General features: G+C 37.8%; 1 protein-coding gene and 1 pseudogene across 2 annotated transcripts in view; both read right to left on the bottom strand.

The window, feature by feature from the left end:
• PIGK (phosphatidylinositol glycan anchor biosynthesis class K) overlaps positions 1-21,609 on the bottom strand; it is a 78,781-nt gene that overhangs the window by 37,006 nt on the left and 20,166 nt on the right. For both annotated transcript variants that reach the window (XM_036445586.2, XM_036445587.2), the window contains exons 5-9: positions 18,511-18,622; positions 15,045-15,141; positions 12,444-12,561; positions 11,246-11,356; positions 10,145-10,317 (exon numbers count right to left, since the gene is read on the bottom strand). In XM_036445586.2, coding sequence (XP_036301479.1) covers positions 10,145-10,317; positions 11,246-11,356; positions 12,444-12,561; positions 15,045-15,141; positions 18,511-18,622 — 611 coding nt within the window. The remainder of the gene's footprint in view (positions 1-10,144; positions 10,318-11,245; positions 11,357-12,443; positions 12,562-15,044; positions 15,142-18,510; positions 18,623-21,609) is intronic.
• On the bottom strand, positions 3,367-5,791 carry LOC118724819 (annotated as a pseudogene).

Raw genomic sequence — 21,609 nt, 5'->3', positions numbered from 1 at the left:
GATTTTTATTTTTTATGATAAAATTAATTTTAAAATAAGCATTTAAATGAAATGTCCTCTCCCTTGCAGAAATATATCTATTGTATTTGTGATAAAATATACTGTAAATAATATTTACTATATCAATTTAATGAAAACTCATATAAATGACTTTACTTGCAGTTTTAGGTACAGTTTGGCTTTATTAAAAATAATCCATAATGAAATTTCAAATTATTGATTACCCTTGAAAAAATCATAGTATTTCCAATTCTCTCAATAGGTATGCCTTAAGCCCAAACCGGTTTGGCACAGTGGTAGAGCCTCGGTCTGCGAACTGAAAGGTCCCAGGTTCGATTCTGGTCAGGGGCATGTACGTTGGTTGCTGGCACATCCCCAGTAGGGGGTGTGCAGGAGGCAGCTGGTCGATGTTTCTCTCTCATCGACGTTTCTAGTTCTCTATCTCTCTCCCTTCCTCTCTGTAAAAAATCAACAAAATATATATTTTTTTTAAAAAAAATAGGTGTGCCTTAAAATTGATATTAATCATGAAGGTTATCACTAGCAAAGACTTCATGGCCCTGTCATTTTTTCAGGTTCATATTTACCCCGCCCACAAAACAATAAAATCTATAGATGGTTTAATGCTAACATTTGTTATCAGAATGAGTATTATAAAAGAATGACAGATACAATAATGAAGCAATACTTCTAAGATAATTAACAGTAAGAGAAAAACAAACAAACAGTGAAATAAGCATAAAGTCTTAAAATAGAATTTTGTTTTTCTAATCAACTACATAAGTAAGTATGGGAAGGCCAGAATGGGAAATATGCAGCATGGATGATAAAAATGCCAACTGAGTTTTATAAATAGAGCTATAGTGAACTAAGGAACAATGGTAGCACTCCCACTGTAACCTTTTGCACTGGAAGAGACATCAGCCTGGCTGCGATGATTTTTACATGGCATTAACAAAGTATGCTTATTTCATATGCATTATCCCAAATCCTTACAATAACTCTGAAGGGAGAGAGTCGATCACCCTTTTCCAGATTAAGTGTCTGAGATTAATTGACAAGCCTGAAAAGATAAAGGCAGAAACTAAACTAAATTCGAACAAAAGTTTGTTCCCTCCCATATCTCTCTACTGTATCAAACCGCCTCAAAGGTAGCCTCTAGCACTGGGAGGGACAATCAGGTGGGGCCTCAGCTATAGAACCCTTGAAAATCAGGTAAGAAAGTATACCATGATTTCAACAAAAGGCAATTTCTGGAATAGGATTAGATTTATATTATTAATGTAAATATCTTCTGCCCCTTGTTTCCTCTACCAGCTACAATCCTAATGTGTTATATATAAATCGATTTTTTAAAACTTCAATTGAGATTTCCCCACTGATAAATTATAAATAAATACTTTATCTTTTAATTAAGTAATCACCAATAATCTTCACATAAACATAACATCTTTTGAACCTTCAATTTCTTATTAAGTATTTAAAAATATGCAAATTATTTCTAAAAATATGCCAGAGGAGAGTCAATTTTAAAAATCCTGTAGATTTACCTATTTTATAACCAAAGTTCCATTATTACTAGGCTTATTAAAGCAAAACACTTACATATAGGAAGATATTTTTACTATCTTTTTTAAACTGAATATTCAATATCAAAAGTCATTTTCTTTTTCTGTCATTGATGTGAAGAAATAAGTATTATGATTTAGTTGGTGGTACATTCTACCTTCAACCTTCCTCATCAAAAAGATTGCTCCAAGTATACAAATATGTAATGTTACTGCCACCTTCTGGTAAAACACAACTTCCCAATTGTTCACAGTATTCCAAATGAGAAACTTCCAGATATGAAATAACTACATTCTAATACTAGATTAATAAAGGCAGAATAATTTTTGCAAACAGCCAAAAATATATTAAAAATAGGATTCTAGCAATAATTTTCATTGATACATGTAATATGTTTTCTTGATAATGTTGAACAGTCAATGAGCATGTTACTATATTTGAGGCATATAGCTATAAAACAAAATGAAAATGAATTGTCCTGAAGTTATTATTCCCATTTTAAAGATGAGAAAACTAAGAATCAAAGAAGTCAAGTACTTTGCCCAAGATTACACAGCTAGTAAAAGTCCAAGGCTCTGAATTCAGATTGATTCCAATGACCTTGACTTTGATTATTATGCTGCAATATCCCCTAGAATGGCATTTAATAGGCATGAAGTTGATTTAATTCATTTAGGACATTAAATCTTAATTTAGTGAAGTAGAGCAATAATACTGTAATTAGTAAATGGACCAAAAGAGTCACCGAACATAAAATCAAACCTTAAAGGTCCCATAATCTGCTTTTCCATATAATTCAGACCTTTATTCCCCAAACATCCCAATGGGTTAAGTTCTAATGTTCTATTTATAAATAAACTAGAGGTCTGGTGCACAAATGTGTGCACGGCTGGGGTTCCTTGGCCTGCCCGGTGACTGGGGCTGATCGGGGCTGTCTTGCCCAGTCTGCATTCCCAATTTTATCTCAGACATATATATATATATATATATATATATATATATATATATATATATATATATATATATATAGACTAGGGGCCAAGTGCACAGAATTCATACATGGAATGTGTGCGGGGGGGGGGGGGGGGGGGGTTGTCCCTCAGCCCAGCCTACACCCTCCAACAGTCCAGGACCCCTCAGGAGATGTCTGCCTGCTGGCTTAGTAATTAGTTGGTGGTACCTTCTACCTTCTACATTCTACCCACGGGGAACGGGCCTAAGCCAATAGTTGGCTTCGGGACCCCTCGTTTCTTACCGCCCAACTGCTCACTGCTCCTTAGTGCTCCATGGAGGCAGGAGAGGCTCCTGCCACCACCACTGTGCTCACCAGCCATGAGCCCTATCTTTCCGTGTGCCAACTGCTCTCTTCCTTCTCACTTAGGGCGAGCAGCATGTGAGGGCAGAGTGCACTATCATGGAACACAGAGGGCAGCCCAGAGCTGAGGGGAGTGGACGGGCCCACGGGGTGAGAGGTGGACACAGAGGACGAGGACGCTATCTCACCCAATTGTGAGGCATGCTGGCCGGCTTTCATCTGCCTGATCCCACCCAGGGAGATACTGAGCAGGGTGTCCGCATCTCCATTCTCCATCCTTCCATCTGTGACACCTGTCATCCTTTGCCAGGCCTCCCCCAAAGTGAGCTCAGCTCAATCCCTGAATGTGAAAAGGGCCCAGGGCACAGGGAGGCCTCTACTCCAGTGACCCCTGATTCCCAGCGACAGGACTGGTTGACTGGACCTGGTCTCAGGATGGTGGCCACAGCTGTTTCAAGAAAAGTTTGGAATGCAGACTTTTGTATGAGCCCCTATTCCAAAAGGTGGCAGTTTATTCACATTGTGGCAAAGACACCTTCAAAAGTTAACGTAAGTGGGTAAAGTCAGGGCCAAACAGGGCCATTTCCTCAACCAATCTCTCTGAGGCACGTGGACCGAACCAAGACTCAGCTCTTCGCAGGACCCCTCTGGGTTTTTTTAAGCCTAAAGGACAGTAGTCTGTCTCCATTCTTGTTCTTTGGAATTTTTTTCATCATCAGATAAAAGGATATGTACATTGGGCAATCCTTTCAAGATATAATATTCCAGCTGCACCCATGTGATGACGAGAGCGCCCCTCAAAGGGAGGGAGCCGAAGATGGGGAGCAGGGAATTGTGAAAACCAAAGCGATGACAGAGATGCTAAGCCTTTCCTTCACGTGTCTGACACACCTCCTAAGGCAGCCTGCAGGCTGGCGTCTGCTGGATCTTTACCACTTGATGTCCTGGCAGGCTGCCCTGGGCCCTGCTAGGCGGTATGCAGGGCCACCTGGGCCCAGGGGTAGTCTCCCCACCCCTGCCCCAGCCATTCCTGGTGCAGCTCCTAGACATGCACACTGGCCTCCGGGGGCCACACTAGGATGGCAGCGTAGATGCCTTCCATTTGCCACAGCAGTGCCTTGTCTGTAGGCCCGTCCTCGCCTGGGCCTGACCCCTGCTGCTTAGGCATCCCCAGCGCAGGCCAGAACCTCCACGAAGTAGCAGGGGAACTTGCCCCTCCACAGCTTCAGGACCACTTCTGGATGTTCCGAAAGCTGTAAGAAACCTCAGAGTGTAGCAGAACTTCTCCATCCCTTTCAAGGGTGACCTCCTGGAAGTCTCTGTTCCTCAGGGTGCGGTAGGTGAGCACCCCCACATCCTCGTAAAACAGCTCCTTGGCCATGTGCCTGAAGATGTGTGCCAGGTACCCATTGGAGCTGGCCCCTCGTGGAGCCTCACCTCCTCCTCCTTCGTGTCTCCAATCAGCGGGTCCACGGTGGCATCATTCCAGGCGAGGTCACTTTGCTCTGTTATCTGGATAATTTCACCTGAGGTTAGCATGCAGTCAGCACCCTGGGGACTATATAAAGCTGTGGGAACATCTTCTCAAAGGGCCTCCATGGGGCCACAATGACATGGAAAATCTTGTCTGGGGACAGGTTCTGCCTTCTGGTGAAGTAATCCTTCACCTTCACCAGAGAGCCAGTGATCTGCTGGGGAGACTTGGCCGTGCAGAGGTGGGGGTGATGGGGTGACCCAGCACATGCTCTGCATGTCAGTCCCAGCCGGGGCAGCGGAGGTCAACGTGGGTAGCCAGGCTCTTCCTCACGGTGCTGGCAGTACCTACACACATATTCCTTCTGGCTTCCCAGGACGCTGAAGTCCGCAGCTATCTTCATGTCAAAGACAGTGCACCCAAGGCTTTTTAGGAAGCCACAGAGCCTTCTGGATGCATCAGGGATACTGAGGCTGAACTTAGCACAAAATAAGGCAGAGAATGAGGACACATGAACACTGCCAGCGCCTTGAGCTGTGAGCTATCACATTTCTTATTAAGGTTCAGAACACGGAAGAAGTTCTTGGTGTTCTGTTGAGAAACTTGGACTCCTTCCTCTGCGGTCACACAACTGTCACACGCCAGGCAGTCTCTAGGAAATATCTTGGCCTCGGCAAGCTTATGGACTTCTCCTTTCTCTCAGTTCTCCTGAGCCGCACTCCGGACACTGACTGCGGCCTTCTCTTGGTCATTGGTTTTTGTTTTTTTATTACATTCCTTCCATGTGCCGTGCTCACTTCATCTGGAGCAGGGTGGGCGGGACCCGGCTCAAGTGATCTGGAGGAAGCACAGGGAGAGCAGTCAGTCAGTCACCACTGGTCGCCCCTGGCGCTGCTGGCAGTATCCTTTTTTCCTAGTGGAGTATCTAGGAAAAGGAAGTAGCTGCAATGCCTGAGGCTGAGTTCCGGGAGGCCGGCAGTACTGTTAGGATCATGCCAGCATCACTGGTCCATTGGTGCCTGGTCTGTCCTCTGGAGATGGAACCTGCAGGACTACTAAGGGAGCCAGTCCAGTTCCGCCCCGCCTCCGCCACCAATTGATTGTAGTCTGAGGGCCGGGAGGAGGGACCAAGCAGTCTGCCTTCTGCCCATTCAACAGCCGCTGCTGCCAAGGATTCATCAGAGCTTGTGGAACCCCAGTTCCCCTGTTAGCCATCCCCTGATCAATGGGAACCTGCGAGCCAGGGCAGGGACCAAACGATCTGCCTTCCGCCCACTCACTAACCGCCACTGCCACAGATTCATTGGAGCCTGAGGGACCCAAGTTCCCCCTTTAGCCATCCCCTAATCAATAGAGCCTGCTGTTCAGTCATCTATCCGGTTGTTTAGTTCGTGATGGCCCCTGGCTTTTTATATATTAGAATACTACGTCATTTTGAGATTTTTCATAATTCAAAAATTTCAAGTTCTATATGTTTAGTGTTTAAATTAAAATTAACTTTGCTTTGATACAGTTTAAATATTAATAAACACTCATTGGAAATTACTATCCCTAGTAAACATATTTACTAATTTACATTAAGAGAAATTTACTAATTTACTTATTCAAAGGGGCATAGTACTATGTTCTTCTATACTGTTTACATACACTTATTCTTAAAAGTCATAAACCAACTCAATGGATGTTTTTGTTAATTGTAGATAGTGAAATAAATTGCTTTTAAAAAAATCTTCCCATTAAATGACTAACACATAATTTTGAAATTATAATAAGAACTTTATGTGTATGTAAAATGAGAAAATGGATAATATAATTATGTTTTAGTTTTTTTATAAATCGAACTAGAGGCCCAGTGCACAGATTCTTACACGAGTGGGGTCCCTCAGCGTGGCCTGGGGGAATTGGGCTGAAACCAGCAGTCCAACACTGCCTGCCACGCCTGCTCATCCCCGTCCTGCAGCGCCTGCTGCAGGTGTGTGCCCAGTCAGTCTTGAGAAAGGCTCACACCGCTGCAGTGGCACTCACCAGCCATGAGCCCTGCATCTAGCACCCGTGGCAGCACTCCTACTGTGGGAGCTCACTAACCACCAGGGAGCAGCTCCTGCATTGAGTGTCTGCCTCCTGGTGGTCAGTGTGCATCATAGTGACTGGTCAACTGGTCTTTCAGTCACTTAGGCTTTTATATATTTAGAAAATCACAACCTAATTTATGCTCTGAAAGTCTACTTTAATGAAATCTTGAATAACTGACTAACTGAAGTGTCTACCTTTATAAATAACAATATAAAATAAATGGCCCAATAAGACAATTTAAATAATCAGAATTATACTTATGAGTAAATTTCTCACTTTGAAAAATAAAGTGGTATGTACAATAGTAGGGGAGAAATCTTATTGACTACTGTCTGAGCCATTTTGGTGAATCTTTGGTTCATAAAGTTTCATAATCATATCAATTTACTATAAGCAATTTTTAGCAAAACCATGGGGACAGAAAACATCAATGGTTTCCAGGGATATAGTGGGAGGATTGAACAAAAAGAGTCATAAGGAAATTTCTTAAGGTGATGGATTGTCATAGTGATTAAATGTAAGCATTTGTCAAAACTCAGAACTGTATACTAAAAAAGGTGATTTTTGTACATAAATTATACTTCAATGTTTAAAAACTGAACAAACTACAGTAGCACACAACGACGTAAGTGAATTCCAAAAACATAATATTGGCAAAAGAATTAAAATATAATGTTTAGGTGATAAAACTAAAATGTAGAGCAGGATAGTAAATTCCATAAAAGTTAGGATAGTGACTAACTTTGGGGGAGTTAAGAGGGTAGAGATGAGATGGGGAAAGGGCACAAGGAATATGGAAGCTTCGTCATTGTTCTACTTTTTTTCAGGTGGTTACTTGACTTGTTACTTTGTGATACTTCATTGAGCTACATTTATATTTTACAATCTTTTTGAAGAAAACAAGCTAAGTAACTTCAGGGCAAATTATAAAAGAATAATATAAAAAATATATATATTTAGAGATAAAAGGCATTAGTATCTTGGCTATAACATTTATTAGATGGTATCTTAACCTTTTTCAGCCTCAGTTTACTCATCTAGAAAAAATGTAATGTTTTATTCTTGGGCAATGCTAAAGAATTTAGACTTCCACATTTTGTAACACTAAAGTGTGCCTATAGTTTTTATAGCGATAGACTGGAGATTATTTTCCCAGTATAGTAAGGACACAAAAATGGTAATCTGAGTAATTCTGAGATGGACTTATGACTAAATTCTAAAAAGCCAAATCTTTCAAGAGGGTAGACTGCTTATTTGTCTGCATACTTGTCAAGAGTCAACCTATGCATATTCAGATGAAGAACTTAGAATCAAATTATATAAACCAGTATTATTACAATCAGTCCATACTTCACCTCATTTATTCTTGCAAATAAATTAATAACACAACTAGTAAGACATATGCAAAATAAATGTTGATACAAACTATATGACTGAACCTTACTTAATATCTAAGTTTCAGAAGACATATAAAAACAATTATTTCATATAGCCATTTTTGTCAATTTTATGTACTAAATTATTCATCATATTAGGCTTTAGTATAGTGTACTCTAGTACACAAAATATGAAATATAGACAGTCTAAGTCTGAACAAATTAGTTCTGTTGTTTCCTAATAAATGCAGAAAGTAACATTTTTAAAGTATAACTGACAATTTTAATAGCAGCTACTGTATTAATATTTTTAAATTAAGATCTGGAAAAAAATACATACACATTCTAGCCCATAATTTCCTTAATAAAATAGTTTTCACAATATCTGATCTCTCATGAGTATACTTTTCTCAAAGCACTGTCATTCACTTTTGCATATAAATATAACCACATACAAGATAATATTTGTAACATACATGTAGAAATTCCTGAAGCATTTTGGGAACTTAATTTTTCTAAATTAATTGGATAGTCTATACCAGTGATCATGACACCATCTGTAAGCAATATTCTAAATAAAAAATTCTTATAAACACTAGAGGGTGCTCTAATTCAATGGTGCATGGTGTCTGGCTTTAATGTTTAAAATGATTTTCTCGATTAAAGATAAATTAAGATACTCTTCAGCATCAACTATTTCTGCATCCAACACAGTACATGGGGATAATTTATGAGATAAAATTCCATTCTTCCATAATATATAATGAATCAGTAGAATTCATGAAATCATTTTTATTGTACAATTATTACATATTTAATATTTTGTGAGGTGAAGAAGACAGAAAATAAGTACATAAGGAATACAAAGATGGTCCTTGACTATAAAGAAAATTAATGCAGTGTTCATATGGTTAAGAGAAGATATACCATATCTTCTAGACTTAAGTTCAAGGGAAATTACAAAATGAATTTGGTAAAGACATCTAGTAACTCAATTTCAAGGTTAGTTGCTAAATATTAAGATACAGTTCAACTATTTTACAAAAGTGATTTGAAAGTCAGTATTAAACAGTAAGTAAAAGTGATATTGCTATAGGATATAATCTACTGTCTTAAGAAAATACTTTTTAAGCTAACAGCTCTTAAAAAATTGAAAAGAAAAAAATCTAAGGTCTTGAATATCCAAAATAGGAAATAATTAATGATAATATGAATTTTAAATTTTCATAAGATGCCAATTTTGTGCTAATTTTTCAATTTATTCCTAAAATATTCATAAGCTCAATTAAAAATCTTTAAATGTTTCAGAATTGAAAGTAATGTATATGTTGTTGCCTACTGATGTCCAAAAAAGTTCCCTGGAGTATGAGTTTCCAACAAACAGCATTAGACAACTACAAATAACTAAGGTCAATATCTAGTAAAGTATATATTTCAAGAAAATGGACATTTAGTATTTTGCCTTTAAAAAGAAAATACCTATCTTATACCTCTTTCTTCCATTCCTTTACCAAAAGCCTCCAAAACAAATCCTGAACAGTGGCACCTGTTGATGGAGGGTCATTCAAATTTACAATATTCCCAGATAAAATGTTCCAGATTAACAGAATACAGCACTAGGGAAAAGCCAGAGATATAACTGAACCAGGCTCACAAACCATTCAGGCTCTAGAAGCCAAAAGACATGGTAGTCAGAGAACTAATCAGATTGCTGGAGCCGGCAGACATTCTGAACAAGCATTGTGTTATGGTTTGAAGTATGTACTTGGCACCTGTATTCTTTTGGCACTCACTTCCCTTTTTTATGTTTATCTGCCTTTCATCTGCCAGATTCCTAGGGCCTGTACTACTAATTGCCCAGCTGCCAACTTGCCTATTTAATGTTACATCAACTTAATACCTTTCACTTCCATTGGTGACAGCAAGCACATTCATTAGAGATTAATCTTTTGAAATGTTCACATACCTGACCTTCCATGAAGGTCTTCTGAGCCATTATATATACCTCCAACAACAGAAAAGGATGGCTGCGAGGCAGCCAGTTATGGGAAACAATTTAGTCTTTTTTTTTTTTTTTTTTACCAATCTCAATGATCTTATTACAAACATGATTATTTTGGAGTTATGAGATAATCCTAATCATGATCATAGCTTGCCACTGGTATGTATAGCTTTTGCCCATAAATCTGAAACGCATAGGGCCTACATAAAATGAAGATTGGGTAGAAATGTATAATTTTATCTACAAACACCAACTTCCATTGCTTACTCGTTACATATAAATTAAAAATTATGAAACTAGAATATTCTATCTGAATAATAATTTAAGATGAATACCTGCTTTCCAGGACTCCTAAATCTGGTTGCAAACTAATAGTCTCTGTTGTAATTTCTACTTTCCGAACACTTCCAAAGAAATCGGTTATCAGGACATTTTTAGGATCCCTCTGAAAAAGATCAGTGCGATGTCCAGGAGTAGACACACATAGACTTTTCGGACATACCTGAAACTGGAAAAATATATGTAAGACTATAAATATACATACAACTGTTATTAAACCATAACACAATATAGTAGACTGCATTGTTTTTAAAGCTCTCCCAACCTAAAGAAAATACATTTCATTGTTATAGTGGTGCTTGACATTCTAAGAAAGTTATAAAGACACTAGTGGCCCTGCGCAAGGATCCGTGCTTGAGTAGCTCGCTGCCCGCAACCTAGCATGTGCCCTTGACCAGAATCGAACCCGGGACCTTTCAGTCTGCAGGCCAATGCTTTATCCACTGAGCCAAACCAGCTAGGGCAATTATGCCTATTTTCAATAGCAACCTCAAAGTAGATTTATTTAAAAAGATACAACCAGTACAGAAAAATCAGTGGAAAAGTGAGCTAACTTCAACAAGCCATGTCAGTACATTGTATTAGAAGTTGTAGAGTGCCCAAAAATATGTAATAAAAGGTCCCTCTACTCCAAGAACTTCCCATTAAGTGAGAAAGACACTCACACTCAATTAGTAAGTTCAAAAAAATAGACTAATGGTAAATGATAGAGAAATAAAGGCCTAAAAGCTTTATTTATTTTATGCAAATTCCAACAAGGAAGCATTTGGGAAGACTTCCTGAAGGAAGAAGGATCTGATTTGACTCCTGATAAATGGGCAGAATTTCAAAATGTGAATATAAAAAAGTACATTTCTGGTAAAGAAAAGAGCAGAGCAAATGAATAAAAACAGAAAAATACCTCATGGAAGAGCAAGTTAACTAGTCTATATCTATAGGTAGTAAAGAAACAGATACTACTGAAAAGGGAGATTCAAAGTGGGGTTTTACAAGGCCAACTTCAGTACCCTATTTATACAGGGAATAACAACAGACTTCACTGATCATGTTAAGATTGGCATACCTATGTGCTATAATCAAATCAAGCAAATACTTACAAGGTCATTCATATTAGTTTGGCTAGCTGGATTAATTTCTTCCAAAAATTCTAAGACATAAAATGTGTATCTATCCATAAGGTGAACTCCAATTGCCGGATCAGGTTGATGCTACAAAAAAGCAAAGCATATACAAGGGCATATTACTCAGCCATAAACAAGAATAAAATAATATGGAATAAAAATAAAACAAGCTCATATAATAGATACAGAGAACAGACTGGTGGTTGCCGGAGGCATAGGGATATGTGGTGAGCCAAATGACTCAAGGGAGTCAAAAAGTACAAAATTCCAGTTACAAAATAAATAAGTCATTGGTGTGTAATTTATATCATGGCAACTTCCATTAATAATTCTGTATTGTAAATTTAATGTTGCTAAAAGAGTAGATCTTAAAGTTCCCATTACATGAAAAAAAAATTATATAACTGTGTATGATGACAGATGTTATTTACATTTATTGTGGTGATCATTTTACAATATATACAAATTAGAGGCTGGTGCAGTCCCTTGGCCTGACCTATGAGATCAGGCTGAAACTGGCTTTCCAACATCCCCCAAGGGTTCCCATATTGCAAGAGTGCACCAGCCAGGCCAAGGGACCCCCCCGGTGCACAATCAGAGCCATGGAGGAATGTGGGAGGTTGGCCAGTCAGGGAGGGGCCATGGGAGGGCTCCAGGGTATGTCCGGCCCCTCTCGCTCAGTCCCAATAGGCCAGACCCCAGCAACAAGCTAACCTACCAGTGGGAGAATAGTAGTCAGTGAACTTCATAGTGACTGGTCAACTTGTCGACTGTCTGCCCCCTAGTGATCAGTGCATGTCATAGCAAGCGGATAAGCAGCCTTAGCATATCATTAGTATATTACACTTTGATTGGTTGGATGGACAACCAGACAACTGGACACTTAGCATATTAGGCTTTTATTATATAGAATATCAAATCATGTTATACACCTAAAACCAAGGTCAATAATACCTCAATAAAAAAAAAGACTTTAAAAGCAAAGCAAAAAAATTTATGTCTAATAGCATAATTATAACCAATGTTTTAAATGTAATCAAAGTTTCCTTCTAAGGTATTAGAAAAAGTCTAAGAATAAGAAGTAGCAGATATACTCATTAAGCATGTAAGTAATTTGAGAAATAGCTACACATTCTAAAAACAATGCAGTTTACAAATGGTAAAAATCACCTACCGAAAGTGAATCTTCCCCCACTTGGCTACTAGCTAAAGCCATTATGTTAGGAGAATAAAATCGCTCATACATGGATGCTCCTTGACAAGTATCAATAATAAACAGTAGCTCATTGTAGCTGAAAGAAAAAAAGTAATATCTTTGACATGAGTCATGAATTGACTAATACTTTTATAATATTTCCATAGCATAACATGTTTAAGTTATATTTTGGTCATTTCATTAGTTAAAAATTGAAATTTTTCAGTAGAATTCCCAATACAAAATTGGTATTAGAAATATTAAAGGTATAATCCTGTCCAGAAAAAGCACCTCAATAGGGAGTGGTTATGCCCCAACTCTTTCCCCTTCCCTTATCTGCACCACATAATTCAGAATCCAAATGAATACTCAATATTGAATTCAACAAACACATACTTGGTACTGATGCTGCCCTAGAAACTGGCCTACATTTAGAAAAAAAATTAAAATTAAAAAAAAAATACAAACACACACACACACACACACACACACACACACACACACGACTTAGTCACAATACTCAAAGAGCTTAAAAATCTAACTGGAAGACAGATGATAAACTAAATGTATGATAAGTGTTACAAATACTTATTGAGAGCCTACCATGTGCCTGATACTAAGCTGGAAATACAAGTCTCTGCCCTCATATTGCTGAACAAAGTCAAAGTGCTGTAAGAGCACTGAGAAAGGAACAGAGAGAACTGTAAAGAAAGGCAGGTCAGGAAAAGGTGATGTCTGACATGGACAGTGAAGAGGGAGTGTTATTGTATCCAACAAAGGAAGGAAAAACCCATTCCAGCAAAGAAAAATACTTGTGCTAAGGCACATACATGTGAATAAGTATAAATTTGGGAAGAAGGGGAGAACAATACTATTATATATAGCTAAGATTTAAAAGTAATTTGGGGAAATTCATTTCAAAAAGATAGGTTAGGGCTGTAAATAAAGTATCCAATATAAAGTCTGGATCTTATCCTATAAATTTGAAGAAAACACCAAAGGCATTTTTAAGTGAAAGAATAAACATAATAAGCTATATATTTTAGAATGAGCTGCCTCGCTGGTGAAAGTGAAAGTAGGGATCAGATAAGTTTTCTCAGAGGTTTATCACAAACACTGAATCTAGGCAAATAGCTAACACTGCACCTAGAAACTAAGTATGTAATCTTTCTTTTTTAATATTTTTTATTGATTTCAGAAAGGAAGTGAGAGGAAGAGAGAGATAGAAACATCAATGATGACAGAAAATCACTGATCAGCTGTTTTCTGCACACCCCATTCTGGGGATCTAGCCCACAACCAGGCATGTGCCCTGACGAGGAATCAAACCATGACCTCTTGGTTCATAGGTTGACGGTCAACCATCAATCATTGATCTGGCCAGGCGAAAGTATGTAATCTTGAACCTCAACATCTCAACAGGTGATAGAAGGTACAATTAACATAACACTTCTTCTGAGACAAACTCAGTGGAGGCCCCCGAGGATCAGAAACTTCTAAGGTTACCCGAGGCAGTACCATATTGCACCACCTGGGCATGGATCCTAGTGTTGACACTTTCTAGTTGTGTGAAGCTTGGCAAGTTACTTAATCTGTTTAGCTGACTTTTATCATTTATAAAAAGCAGGAATAATAAAAGAGGCTACTTCGTGGAGCTGTTATAAAAATTTAATCAGAATGCATGTAAAACACAATGCCCAGCACCTACTATGCATTCAATAAATCTAAACTATGAATAAGATAAAACCAGTTACTAGCAAAATCTTCCTCCTCAATACTTTCATATATTCTGCTTATTCTTATAATTCAATATTTATAATATTTAATTTGTAGCGTAGTTATGTACATTCTCTTCTACTATACTTTTAACACATTCAAGACAAAATAAGCATCACATTCCCTTCTGTGCCATATGTTTAAAAGGTACCCAGAAGTGTTTATTGAAGGTAATCAAATTAAAAGCAGTGCTATGGCTCTATTTTTATTGACACTATTACAGATGTCCCCATTTTCCTCCCTTTGCCCACTCCGTCCGGTCCTGCCTCCACTTCCTTCTGACCATCACCACACTATTTTATTTTAAATTCACTCAACAAGTTCATATAACAACTTTCAACTAAAGGATGCTTAGCATTAGATTAATAACAATACATCATTGTAATGTGAGTCAAGTTACAAATTTTATGCTAATGGTAACTTCAACATTTTTTCCAAATAATAATATTTTGTTATCACACAGAGGGCCAGAGAATGTGCAAAAAGTAAGAATAGATACAAGTTGAAAAATAAATATAATGTTCATCTTCCCCCTAAACAATGGGAAACATTGTTAGTGGGACTCTTATCTCCTCCAAAAAGATTGTTAAACAATAAGAGATATGACCTTAAAAGGTTAACTTTTTCCATGTTCTTTAATAACTCTAAATTTTTTCTTCTAAAAGTAACTCCATTCTATAGAAATAACAAACATAAATCTAAAAGAAATTATTCAAATAAATTAAAAATCTCATAAAGTAGGATGTAATCAGGGAAAAATTAGGTATCAATTTATCTTGTGAAAAATAATTATTTGCTAATTACCGTCTTTTCTGCCACATTTGTTCAAAAGCATCGGCAAGTTCTATGTTGGTAATTTCTTCAGAATCTTGAAATTTCAAGAAACCATTTCCACCATGCCCTATAGAGAGAGTCAAAAAGATAAAATGTACACATTTTTAATGCAAACTACATATATTCAGATATAAATATTCACTTCTTTCATGGCAATGTTTAATATCATTTGTTATTATATACTCTAAAAAAAAACACTGAGAAAATTAATTTTATACCAATTAGAAAGAGAATAAGGATAGACATAAAAATAGTAGATAGAATGTTTTACGAGTTTTTCTATCATTCAATTACAAAAAAGCACATTTATATTTTCTCATTGGCTCCATTATTAGGTCAGAAATGAGTTTCCATAGGTAAAAATTTCTCACACAGTGAGCAAACACGTGTGGTGAGAAAGAAGTAGAAGATACTAGTCAGTCTCATCTATGCCAGTACTATTCACAGTGTATACCTGGCATGCTTTACTACTAGAAAGCATACTTATCACTTAAAAAGTGATGTTTTTATAAGTATCAAATACTTTCCCTGGAAAGTTGACCAGAAGATTCTGACATTTAGAATGAATTAAAGACTCAATCTGTCTGGATTCTAGCAATTGCTTATTCACTTAATTACTGTGTTATCTTCAACAATTTACTTAATCTTTCTATGCCTCAGTTTCTTCAGCTATAAAGTGAGAAATGTGTCAGGAAGACCTTCATTAACATGCTTACATAGCTCCTTTGTACAGATTTTATAAAGGCACCTCCCACTGGGCAGCAAAATAGAAAAAGTTTTCTACTTACTGCCCCTCTGAATATATGCAGTCCTGTGAGCTCAGAAGTGGTTATGGGTATGCCTTTGTGGAGGGAAAATACTTCTCCCTCCCATTAGACACCTCTATGGCAGGGCACACAGCTTAGTAAGTGTAAACATATACTGAATTTTAGCTGCCACTCACCTCCCTACCCAAACACTTAAGTGCAGTGCACAACCCACACAACCCTGTATCAATTCTACATAACAGCACCTTTGGTTGCTGTGAGGATGAAATGAACTACACACAGGGGTTTAGAATACTACCTAGGTATAGTAAACCTCAGTAAATACCAGTTATTATCATTTTTATTACCATATTATAATTAGCAACCCTCCTATCTTCTGCCATGTGTAAGCAATCTCCTTCTGTAAAGGGTCAGGAAGTAAATGTTACAGGCTTGTGGGCCATAAGGTCTCTGTTGCAACTTCAGGACTCTGCTGTTATAGTGTAAAAGCAGTCAGAGACAACATGTAAAACAAATGGCTGCGACTGTGTTCCACTAAAACCTGATTTCCAAACAGGGAGTCCTTTCATAGACCATCGTTGACAAAATCCTATTTTAGATTACTGGAATTTCTTCCATATCCATCAACTCAGAAAAAAAATTGTTGTAAAACCTCTAGTTTGGTACATCAAATAAAGCTAAGCTACAAGACTATACTTTGTCCCATTTGCCACAAAGGCTTTAAAATTTCTGGTAACTGAAATAAACTAAAATAAAAATTTTCCTACTTCATTAACTCTTCTGAGTTAATTTATAAATTGATTGCATTTTAAAAGCTGTAAATATCTAAGAATCATTCTGCACCTGTTTTAGCATCAGCTTAATGGAATCTCCCTGAATAAACTGTTTAGCCGAAACCGGTTTGGCTCAGTGGTAGAGCGTCGGTCTGCAGACTGAAAGGTCCCAGGTTCGATTCCCGTCAAGACCACGTATTTTGGTTGCAGGCACATCCCCAGTAGGAGGTGTGCAAGAGGCAACTGGTCGATGATTCCCTCTCATTGACGTTTTTAACTCTCTCTCCCTCTCCCTTCCTCTCTGTAAAAATCAATAAAATATATATTTTTAAAAAATGTTTAAATACCAACTGATCAACATTCATATTTACTGAATACTACTATAAGACAGGGCACTGGTGATAAAAAGATGAAAAACACATGATCATTGGCACCTTGGGGTTCAAAAATGTCATAAAGTCAATAAATATCCAGACAAAAAATAATAACTTAAATGCTAAAAAAGAAACTGCAGATTAAAATGGGAGTGCAAAGAAAAGAGCCAACACCAGCCATGGACACGAGAAGTGTCTTAGGGTAATACCAGGACGTATCAGGACACTTCTGAGGAAGAAAGGAGGCACTATAAGTTACATTGGAACAACAGGTGTAAACTAAAACTGCTGCAAGCAATTGAAAACATACACTGAGTGGCCAGATTATTACGATCTCTGAACACATAATAATCTGGCCACTCAGTGAGTGTGTGTGTGTTTGTGTGTGTGTGTGTGTGTGTGTGTGTGTGTATATATATATATATATATATATATATATATATATATATATGTGTGTGTGTGTGTATGTGTGTGTGTGTGTGTGTGTGTTTTAAAGGGCTGGTGCATGAATTCGTGCATGGGTGAGGTCCAGCCAGGGGAAGGGAACATGGGCGGTTGGCCAGCCTGCCTGCTGATCAAATTCTTGGTGGAGGGGACAATTGGCACATTAGCCTTTTATTATATAGGATATACACTGAGTGACCAGATTATTATGCATTCAGAGATAATAATAATCTGGCCACTTAGTGTAGGTCACCCTAGACTTAGAAAGAAAAATCACTGAGACTAAAATGATAAGACACAATCAGTTAGGCAAAGTGAACTGAGAAGACATCAATAAGCAAAGGCAATAAGTGTTAGCAAACAAAATGAGGGCAGAAATAGTCCAATACTTGGAAAGGAATTAGAAAAAGTATAAGAACTAAAATTACTAGTAAATAAGTTATAATATTAACTAAATTATATTAATTATATATTATACATAGTATAGCTCCACAAATAATATAACTATATTATGGAGGACTTTACAACAGCACTCAAAGTATAGACAAAAGACTACAGCAGCTCATATTGGAGAACTATATTAAAAATGCAGTTTCATGAGCCACACTTTGGAGCAAAACTAAATCAGGATTTTAGGAAAAGGTCTGAAGTATCGGCATTTAGGTAATCCTTATACACACTAATAGTTGAGACTCCATCATTGGAAACCAGAGGTTTAAGAAGAGGAGGGATAGATTTGCAATTTCTATTAAATACTTTAGTAGGACAATTAATTGGAGACAAAACTGAAGGCAAGGAGGCTAAAGCAGGACATTAAGTAAAACATAATAAGCTTTACCAGAGTAATAGTAAAAAGAACAGCAATAAGAAACTAAGGGACAGCACAAAATGTTACGCTGTTATCAAATATTATTTCAAGTTGTTATATATTATCAGAACTATGTAACAGAGGGAAATGTATAACAAATCAACTATTTTAACAGAAATATCATTTAAGTTGTTGAAATTCTTTCCATGCAAATTTCTTGTTGAAAATAGTAATATATTCAATTATTAAATATCTAAATTCTGAAATTACCTGTCATATAAATAAGAATATTGCTCCTATCATCAGAAAGAAGACGTTTTGACCGAGGAGTACTAGGTGGGATCCTCCCAGTTAATACCCGTAAAAAATTCTCCACAGTTACCTGAAAAAGAGAGAGAGAGAGAGAGAGAGAGAGAGAGAGAGAGAGAGAGAGAGAGAGAGAGAGATCAGATAAAACAGAACTTAGGGAAACCTGATACTTTTTTTTTTTTTACTTTGAAAAACATTCTTTTCTCCTTTCTCTATGTATTACTCAATATAAACTGAAAATAAACACAAAGAGAAATAAATTAAAAATATACTTATTAAAATACTAGAGGCCAGATGCATGAAATTCATGCACAGAGGAGGGGTGTCCCTCTGCCCAGATTGCACACTCTCCAATCTGGGACCCTGCACACTCTCCTACTGGGATTGGGCCTAAACGGGCAGTTGGACATCCCTCTCACAATCCAGGACTGCTGACTCCCAACTGCTTGCCTGCCTGCCTTCCTGATTGCCCCTAATCACTTCTACCTGCCAGCCTGATCACTCCCTAACCACTCCCCTGCCAGCCTGATTGATGCCTAACTGCTCCCCTGCCAGTGTGTTTGCCCCTATCTGCCCTCCCCTAAAGGCCTGGTCCCTCCTAACTGCCCTCCACTGCAGGCCTGGTTCTCCCCCAACTGCTCTCCACTGCAGGCCTATTTCTCCCACATCTTCCCTCCCCTGCCAGCCTGGTCAACCCCAACTGCACTCCCTGCTGGCCATCTTGTGGTGGCCATCTTGTGTCCACATGGGGGCAAGATCTTTGACCACATGGGGGCAGCCATCTTGTGTGTTGAAGTGATGGTCAATCTGCATATTATTCTTTTATTAGATAGAATAGAGGCCTGGAGCATGGGTGGGGGCCAGCTGGTTTGCCCTGAAGAGTATCCCAGATCAGGGTGAGGATTCCCTTGGAGTATAGGGCGGCCTGGGCAAGGGACCTGTGGTGAATTGCAGGCTGGCCACCTCCACCCCTTGACGACCCAAGCAGAGGCCCTGGTATCCAGAATTTATTTATCTTCTACAATTGAAACTTTGTAGCCTGCAGTGGAGCCAACACTACTGCTTGCTCCATGGCAGCAGCCATTTCTGTTGGGATTTATTTATCTTTAATAATTGAAACTTTGTAGCCTGGAGTAGAGGCCAAAGCAGGCCAGGGCTTCAGAAGCTTGGCTTCCTCCATCACTGGGGGAAACCCTAGCCTCTTGCTCTTTCCAGTTCCGTGGCTGCCACCATTTCTGTTTGGATTTATTTATCTTCTATTATTTAAACTTTGTAGACTTGAGTGGAGGCCTAGGCCGGCAAAGGTAGGCGGAAAGCCTGGCTTCCTCCATTGCTGAGGAAACCCTAGCCTCCCTCCTACTCTCTGTGGCTGCAGCCATCTTGGTTGGGTTTATTTGCATATTAACTCCTGATTGGCTGGTGGGTATGGCTTGTGGGTGTAGTGGGGTTCAGTCAATTTGCATATTACTCTTTTATTAGATAGGATACAACTCAAAATAACTGCCTCCATTTAAAAAAAAAAACTACTTGGAGGGGGGAAAAGTTAATTCTAAATTTAAAACTTTAAAGTTATCCAAAGTATTACCAAGAATTTTATAAATTTGGCTTCACAGGCAATTCTTTGGGAAGGTAAAAAAATAGAGAGAGAGAAACTTGTAAATAAATTCAGTTATAACTATTGCAGTTAATCTGGGCAACTGCTTCGTCAATTCTAGTTCGACCATGAAAGAAAGGTCCAAAAATCATAAAAATAAAACCATATGGATCGGTTCATGAATAATCCCCAAGTTGTGTATCCTTGATTTTTTTAGTGCATTTTGTTACTTAAATTTCATGAAGAATATCTTTAACATGTAAAAAATTCATGCCACTTTAAACCAGATTTCCCAACCTGGAAATTCTACACCTCTGGGATTCTTTGAAAGCATATTTAATGTCATGGAAAATGTAATGCTAATTTAAAATTATATTATACAGATCTAAATTTAAAAAGCAGAAAATCTTTCTAGCTTTTTTGACTTTTCTCTAGATCATGGTGTGTGTGTGTGTGTGTGTGTGTGTGTAAGCTCTTTGGTTTAAATTTATCCCAGAAGACAGCAAAATGTTAAGTGTTTTAATGGGATGTCTTATTGGCTAAAAAGGAAGGACCAATTCTGGTCTACATTTTATAATGACTAAATAAACAAATAGAAAATCCAACATTTATATCCATTTAATCATTTAACAAATATTCTTTAAAGTCTTTAAAGGGCTAAAGGTACCGTGTTTCCCCGAAGATAAGACATCCTCCGAAAATAAGACCTACTTACAGGTTTCCTTCTGAGTGAAATATAGGCATCCCCCAAAAATAAGGCCCCCCTAGGCTAAACATGAGAGATTTGGTCCACTGATTCTGAAAGAAATGGAGTCACAAGAAATTCACCAGGAATTCAGGAATTGCATTGTTATGATGATGTTCCAGAAGATGATGACATGATTGTCATTGAATAAATGAGTAAATTATTGATACTGTAGGATTCACAGTTTGTCTGGTTTGTGTTGACAACTACCATACTACCGTACCGTATACAGATAATAAATTTCCTTTATTTTCATTTAACAATAAATGTGTACCGTATTCTTCTTCATGGAAAAAATAAGACATCCCCTGAAAATAAGACCTCACACATATTTGGGAGCAAAAATTAATATAAGACATTGTCTTATTTTCGGGAAACAGGGTACTTGCTAGATATAAGATACATAACATATAAGCCATGTCCTCAAGGACAGTGGTTGGCAAACCGCAGCTCTCGAGCTACATGCAGCTTTTTGGCCCCTTGAGGGTGGCTATTCCACAAAATACCACGGCCTGGGTGAGTCTATTTTGAAGAAGTGGCATTAGAAGAACTTTAAGTTTAAAAAATTTGCCTCTTGAAAGAAATTTCAATGGTTGTACTGTTGATATTTGGCTCCGCTGACTAATGAGTTTGCCGACCACTGCTCAAGGAGTTTACATCCTGGGAGGACATACATATGCTTTTAAAATTGCTTCAAAACAATTCTGGGAACACAGTACAT

This window comes from Pipistrellus kuhlii, unplaced genomic scaffold (assembly GCF_014108245.1).
Source record: "Pipistrellus kuhlii isolate mPipKuh1 unplaced genomic scaffold, mPipKuh1.p scaffold_m20_p_2, whole genome shotgun sequence".
NCBI lineage: Eukaryota > Metazoa > Chordata > Mammalia > Chiroptera > Vespertilionidae > Pipistrellus > Pipistrellus kuhlii.
This window is presented reverse-complemented; position numbering and strand designations above follow the sequence as displayed.